The 7,428-nt window shown below is 46.0% G+C and overlaps 1 protein-coding gene across 1 annotated transcript; it reads left to right on the forward strand.

Annotated features, from left to right (window-relative positions):
• The first annotated feature begins 2,018 nt into the window (after window positions 1-2,018).
• On the forward strand, window positions 2,019-6,583 carry LOC123442081 (rhomboid-like protein 14, mitochondrial). The gene is made up of 2 exons (XM_045118189.1): window positions 2,019-2,437; window positions 5,704-6,583. Exons 1-2 carry the CDS (start codon window positions 2,186-2,188, stop codon window positions 6,478-6,480), a joined length of 1,029 nt encoding a protein of 342 aa, XP_044974124.1. The 5' UTR covers window positions 2,019-2,185; the 3' UTR covers window positions 6,481-6,583.
• The last annotated feature ends 845 nt before the right edge of the window (window positions 6,584-7,428 follow it).

Below are 7,428 nucleotides of genomic sequence, written 5' to 3' on the forward strand. Positions count from 1 at the left end.
GGTTGTACTCAGAACGGACAACGTCGAGAACCGGCAACTACTAACGGATGCAACTTTTGAAAACGGACGACAACGGGATGCCGATGCAATGCTGATGATGCGATGATGATGCGACAAAAGAACACAGACACACGACGAAAACGGAAAGAAAGGGGAATCTTCTGGAACGTCGGTCTCGGGCTGTCACAGTTTTGTAGATGACTCAGTTGCTCAAGTGCTTAGAGATTTGCCTCCAAAATCCTCAACCACGTTCTCGTGTTCAAATATGTCCAAATTCCCTAAGTCTATCTTGGTCCCAACGAACCACTCCATCGGGACCCACTTAAGTATCCATGACAACAACCACAACCTAAACCTAGTAACTTGATGATACCAAGATGACATCCGGTCCCGCCGAAGTGCACGTGTCAACCTTCTATAACCCATTTGTTTCACTTTAAAATCTCCAAGTGAAATCGATCAGAATTACCGAAGCAAGGAAATGCTTAGGTCATCACACTTCGGCGCCTCCAAGGGAACCATTCATTCACACCGAAACGTCTAATGTTCGAATCTTTTGCACTACTCGATGTATCTAGGATTTATCTTTGGTACCACCGAGTTGGGTAGCAATCCTTAAATGATATGAGTAATACAAGTTACATTTCACCCAAAAAATGGATCTAAAATCATAGATAATTTTTTCAAATGGAAATTAACTAAACTATACTAAACCGTAAAATATGACGGGAATTAACTATAAACTGTAAGAGCATCTAGAGCCGGACCCCTCATATACGTCTAAAATGTCCGCGCAGGCCGCCGAGTCACTAACCGATCACGAAATTTCGATCCAACCGGGCGCCTCAGACGGGCCTCAAAAGCCCGGGCTTACCGGATACCCCCCATATCCAGCCCAAATATGGGGCGAATATGGGGGCGCGCGGGCACGCACGTCACATCAGCCTGGCCCGCACTGGCCCGCATCGACCCCACATATACTCGTCCCCATTCACTCCCTGGACCAAACCCTAGCCACTTCACTCCACTCCCCTCTGCTCGCATTCGCCACCTAAGCTCACCTCCAGCGATCTCCGACCTTCTCCGGCATGGAGGGCAGCGGATCTCACTCCGACCAGTCCGGGTCCGTCGACTGGGGTGTCATCCCCTGCGGGTTGGAGGAGGCAATGGTGGTCCTCATTGCACTGTGCCCGCTCCTGCGAGGACATCGCCTGTCGAACGGTAGGATCTGTTCGCAGCGACTCCATCGCGTCGAACCAACGTGACTGGACCATCGCGGTCTCGGCGACCGATAAATCTCTGCTTACCCATCATCGGTCCGAAAAACTGTGAGTCCCACTAAAAACAGGCTACACGCCATGGGAAGGAGAGGATAAAGCCCGCCGAGGCCCGTATTGCAGAGGAAATGACAACGACGGAGGTGGCTGATGCGGCGGCGCGGGCGGCCGCACAAGAGGAAACTATCCGCGCCCGTATTTTGAAGAAACGGCGACGGAGGAACACCCGTAACCTCGCCCTAATCGGGTGTTCAACGAAATGGCCGGACTACCACCGAAGGTGGGGAAGGAGGTCAGTGACGACGAGGACACTCGAGCGAAAAGCAGATCTGGCTCGATCCGTACTGCGTCTTCGCGTGTTCGGTTGTAAAATGTACTTCCTCCGTTCCTAAATATAGGTCTTTTTAGAGGTTTCACCAGGAGACTACATACGGAGCAAAATGAGTGAATCTACACTCTAAAGTATGTCTATATACATTCGTATGTAGTTTTCTAATGAAACCTCTAAAAAGATTTATATTTAGGAACGGATGGAGTATTATTTAAGACCGGACCGATCAATGTCTGCGCACACGCCGTTGACGTTTGAGGAGTCGGATCTGTCCAGTCCGTCTGTAGATGCTCTAAAATCATCCATCAAAACTTTATTTATTTAATATAGGAAGTCTAAATTGATCAAAACTATTCGGAAAATGATTGACAAGAAGAGGCGAAACACTTGCTCTGGAGTTATCTGGAAGCTTGGCGGCATGCTTGCGACCGAAGAAAGAAACGCATCCAGAAACAAAAGGAACTACTACTAGAGATTTCGACCTCGCCAGAGAAAAAAAGAATAGGAAAGGAATTGGGACCAGCGAATTGCGTGCGCCCCGTCCCTGCCTCGGTGCCGGTCAGTATTCGGTTAGGGGATGGGGGCGGGCATGAGCAGTGGTCGGCGGCGGGGCACCGGCGTCGGCTGGGGCAGCGGCCCGTCGAGCGGGATGCTGCCGCTTCTGGCCCTGCAGGTCATTCTCGAGTACGGCCGCGCCGGCGCCAGCCGCCCGCCCGTGACGGCGGCGCTCATCGCCGCCAACGCGCTGGTCTACCTCCGCCCGGGCGCCCTCGACGCGTTCCTCCCGCCGCTCTCCCGCGTCGCCTTCAACCCGCACCTCATCATCCAGGTACGCACACTGTGGGTTATGGCGGAGTTTATGTTGCGGTGGCAGAAGAAATCGTGTCGCACATCGAAAACCAACATTCTTTATCTGTTCTAGGGCTACAGGGTTGCAAAGTTCAGCAACGGGGTACTTCCGGGTGCTGATTATATATGCTGTGTAGAATAGGATGCGGATCTATTAGCGATGGTTACCGGCGTAAAAGGGAACGTAGTGGAGGAGCTGATCAACAGGGAAGCTATTGGGGTGGGGGTGCGGTAGATGCGGTGAAGAAGAGCTGCAGTCCTGAGCATTTAAAGGACAAAATTGCATATCCAGGCATAATTTAGAAAATCACTGGTAAAAGGACCGTCCCAACTGAGACCAATTAAAAGTAAGGGATAAGTATATTTTTCGTTCTCTAACTCTCGCGATAGTATAGAAATCGTCCCTCAACTCTAAAACCTTTAAAACTCAGTCTCTCAACTATTTAAACCGGATATTTTTCGTTCCTCATGACACTTAAAGTGGTTTTGGTATATGCCGTGGACCTGGTTTTGACTAAAACTGTCCACGTGCCCTGGTTTTGACCGCCATGTAATCTGACCTATGTTATTTAAATGAAAAATTGGGTTTGCTTCTCAAAGTTTGACAAAGTAAATGAGAAATAGTACTGATTAGTCTTAGAAGCAACAACCACAAACATGAATTCTGACATAACCACAAGGGATAACCACAAACATGAGTACAAGTACACTAGTCCAGTAGTTTTGCTGGGACTTTCTTTGCTCTTTTGTTTCCTCCAACTTGAGAAATTGCAGCACCAGATGTAACATTGACTGTAAATGATGAATTAGGCTGCATATTTACTGTCGAAACCAGGCCACGTGGACGATTTTAGTCAGAACCGGGTCCATGTCATACCAAAACCACTTTAAGCGTCGCGAGGGATGAAAAGTATCCGGTTTAAATAGTCGAGGGACTGAGTTTTAGTGGTTTTGGAGTTGAGGGGCGATTTCTATACTATCGCGAGAGTTCGAGGACGAAAAATATACTTATCCCCAGTGTTCAAGAAAGCGTTTTTAAGCGACGCTGAGCGATGGCAAAGCGCTTTGCTTTTGCCCTAAGCGGTAGATTAAGCGTTTTTTTAAATTTGGCCAGAATTTGACTGTTTTTGAACTACTTTCGCTTGTCTGCTTGCGCAATAATGACAATATCCGATTTATCTTATTATTAAGCTCTGTTTGGGAACTATTTCCTTCATATGCTGGCAAAATTATGGCCCCATGATCTCTATTAGGCTATGACTATTTGAACCGAACTGCATTTTAGTTGTTATTTTGCTTGCCATGTGAACTTGATGTGTATTCGCTATGGTGTGAACTGTATTTTAGATGGCTATTCAATTACACATGTGCCATGTTTCCTATTTTCCTGTGTATATTATTCAAAATCTGTCAAATTCTAGCCAATTTAAGAAAAAAATGCTTAAGTGCGGTTAAGCTGCGTTTAAGCGTCCATTGCTCTAAGCTGTGGCCTTCCGCTTGGATTACGCTTTCCGCTTTTTTGAACATTGCTTATCCTAAAAGTAAAGGAACTTCTATACAGCAACCTTAAGGCCATGAATTTGTAGAGTATAACGCTCTTCCTGACCTGTAAAACTATGGACAACTGACTATGGAGTTTGTGACCTCGATGTCTTCCGTGCAGCCGATTGGTGGTGACAATTTAACTGGGAATAGACCTCTAATGAACCCCTTCAAAACGCCTAGGGGCTAATTGTGCTGTTCTCCAGTAGCCGAGGTGTAACTGGAAGATGCTGACAAGATGAAGAACCCTTTGTGCATTTTGTTCTATATATGCCACCCTTAAGAGTATTTGAACCTTAACTGGTGTTTACAAATGCACTAAACACTTGTTGGGTGGCGCCAGTTCCTAATCACTGACCAGGCTAGCCGAGACAGGATAATTTTGCATCAAGGCTGAGGGGCGAGGGTGTCACCTGGCGCACTGTCTTGAACTATGATATTTTATGATATAACCAGATCAAATATCCCTAAAGTGCAACTTGAGTTGATGTCTCGAATTGGGCCCTGAATTATAGGTCTGCCCTCCACGCGTCCTGATCTGTAGTCTGCGCTGCTTGGCTTTGTTTTCTATTTTTGGTTTGTTTCACTTTCTTTTTTATATTATGTAGCACAGCGTAGTTTTGATTTTGTTCAGTTTGCTTGGTTTATTTTGTTTTGGTACTTTGGCCTAGTTGTGGTTTTGCTCTGCAAGTACTTGTACCTTACCGGCATACTTCTTCTGATTGTAATTAGCCCCTAAAATGTAGAAATGGTTGTGATCAGCATTTTAAATCACTAGAAAAGTATTGTTAACTTTTTGTATTTTAAGTAAATATTCACAGCCGTTAGACATTTAGTGCCGCATACGACCATATTCGATGAGCTGGATCAGACTTGTAACTTGGGTCCATATAATTATAGATTAGCATATCTACTATCTTGGATGTATGAGTGAATTAGGATCACCATACTAATTAACTATGACTTTATATGATTTTGTAGGCGATTTCCTTTGATTGATGTAGTTAGCAATCATATGAGTCAAACTTTGTTAGCACACGACCATGTTTAGTAGCAATCCTAGTGCTTTTTGGCGGGATGGAAGTTTCATGTCCCGCCCAAGCCCTCGCGTGCATGCTGCCACTGCTGGTGAGCCGGCGGTGCACCCCCTTCTGCTGAGCCAAGAAGAATTTTGAGGAAGACGATGTGCAGTGAGGGTCTGAGCTATGGTGGAGGGGAGGAAAGAAGGGGAAAAGGTCAGCCCCACTGAAAAATGGTCCATGTTTTAGGGTGTTTGAGTCTGCTAACTTGCTTTGAGCCTTTAAAAACTTTTACAGTGCACTCTAAAACCATTTTGAAGGCCCTGCTAGAGTTTCTCTTATTGTGCTCTTTACACCCCTATTTATCCAGTAAAAGCAGACTTTGCTGGTTTCACAATGATTTGTTGCCCTTTCCGTAGGGTATTATTCATGGACCTAGGTGACATGCATGCGTGAATTTACAGCCTGATGGTGCCCCTTACACCCCTAATCTAGTAAATGCAAGCTTTGCCGGTTATTACAATGATTTGTTGCCCTTTTCGTAAGGATTATTGCTTTCAGAATTTTCTAGCAGAGTGCACATCATGTGCTCTAAAATGGTGTAGTGCAGAGTAATCAGTATATTTTAGATTTCCTTTTAGCGCCTCTCATCTTGAGAATAACATTTGTGAACTTTATGTTGCAGTACGGCGACCTGACGCGCTTCTTCCTGTCAGCTTTCTACCACCTGAGTGAAACCCACTTCTTCTACAACATGACTTCTCTCTTGTGGAAGGGCATACAGCTTGAAACATCAATGGGCAGTGTTGAGTTTGCTTCTATGGTCACTGCCTTGCTTGGCCTGTCTCAGGGCTTCACACTGCTCTTGTCCAAAGGTCTGCTCCTTCTCGGCAACGAGGTTCCGTATTACGATCAATATGCCGTTGGATTCTCCGGGGTGTTGTTTGGTATGAAGATTGTGCTGAATGCCTGGTCAGACGATTATGTTTTCCTGCATGGGATGGTCATTCCAGCAAAGTATGCCGCGTGGGCTGAATTGCTCCTCATACAAGCCTTCATCCCCGGGACATCCTTCATTGGCCATCTTAGCGGGATTCTTGCTGGTCTAGCCTATCTTTGGGTAAAGCGATCATACTCCGGGCCAGACCCGCTTGCCCTTCTGATTTCAGGCATCACAAATGTTGTGAGCTGGCCAGTGAAATTCGCTCAGAGGCTCCTGAGACCGGGTCGTCGTCAGGGGGGCAGAGTTGGGCGCCGCCCAGCAAGAGAGAGCGGCAGAGGCTTGTGGAGATGCTCGGCCTGCACTTATGACAACTCGCCTTCGGCAAATATCTGTGAGATGTGCAACAGTGAACGCGAGGATCGTGTTTTTCCCCAGAGACAGCATGTCCAGGATGGGGGAAACAGTGACCTCTCGGTTGATGAGATCCGCCGTAGGAGGCTGCAAAGGTTTGACAGATGATGACATAATGTAGATCGCCATTACCAGTATAAATTCCAAATAGCGCTAAAGATACTTCTTCCTTGAATATAAACGGTCATTTGCCCAGGATTTCTATGCTCAATCCACTCATTGCGAGGATTGCTTTACGTTTTTGAATATTTCCTCACCATTTGAAGTCCCGGGTACTTTTACTGATGTCCAATGCATTTTTTTCTCTTTGCTTTTTAAAAGCACGTCAATGGCGTACCATACTTTTATAGAAGATGGCAAAAGATTTACAAGACCTTTCACAGCATCACCAGGATAGTTATAGAGAACAAACACCGCACCGTACACATTATATACTCTCGTGTCTCCTTCCAAAGATGAATTCTGCGACGAAATACACATGAATTAATTACATTTACTTCTAGGGCTGTAAACAGGGACATAGTTGGCAGTACCACAAACACAACATACCCAGAAAAAAGGAGACCAAAATTCAGATTTGTTCGTTTCACCTTATGATTCAGATGGTATGTGACGACCAGCATCAAGGCGACCCAAGTTGTCACCCCTTTGTGATATTGAAGCGATATAATTGTTCTTCTTCCATCGTCCAACGTGGTCACGTGAGATCCGTACCGTACAGCTGAGTTACAGATGAAACGAGAACACGGGGTACATATTTCTGGAGTATCATTTCAAGAGTAGGCGAGTGAACATGGAGGCAACGAGCATCAACAACTTCGGACAAGTGTAAGCTCTCTAAGACACGGCAAGCAGAGAGCAGTCAAAGAAACAAGCATCGCCGCCACTGCATCAGTACCATTGTCAAAGAAACAAGCATCAATGTTCAGCTTATAGGATCCTCGTGGTGGCCTCTGCCAAGAACACTCTTTAACCATTTCTGAAATTCTTGGAGCATGGTTTGCAGTAGTAGATTGAATTGCAAATGCGGAACTACGCGGTGGCTTGATCTTCTCC

The sequence above is a fragment of the Hordeum vulgare genome, chromosome 1H, assembly GCF_904849725.1.
Source record: "Hordeum vulgare subsp. vulgare chromosome 1H, MorexV3_pseudomolecules_assembly, whole genome shotgun sequence".
Classification (NCBI taxonomy): domain Eukaryota; kingdom Viridiplantae; phylum Streptophyta; class Magnoliopsida; order Poales; family Poaceae; genus Hordeum; species Hordeum vulgare.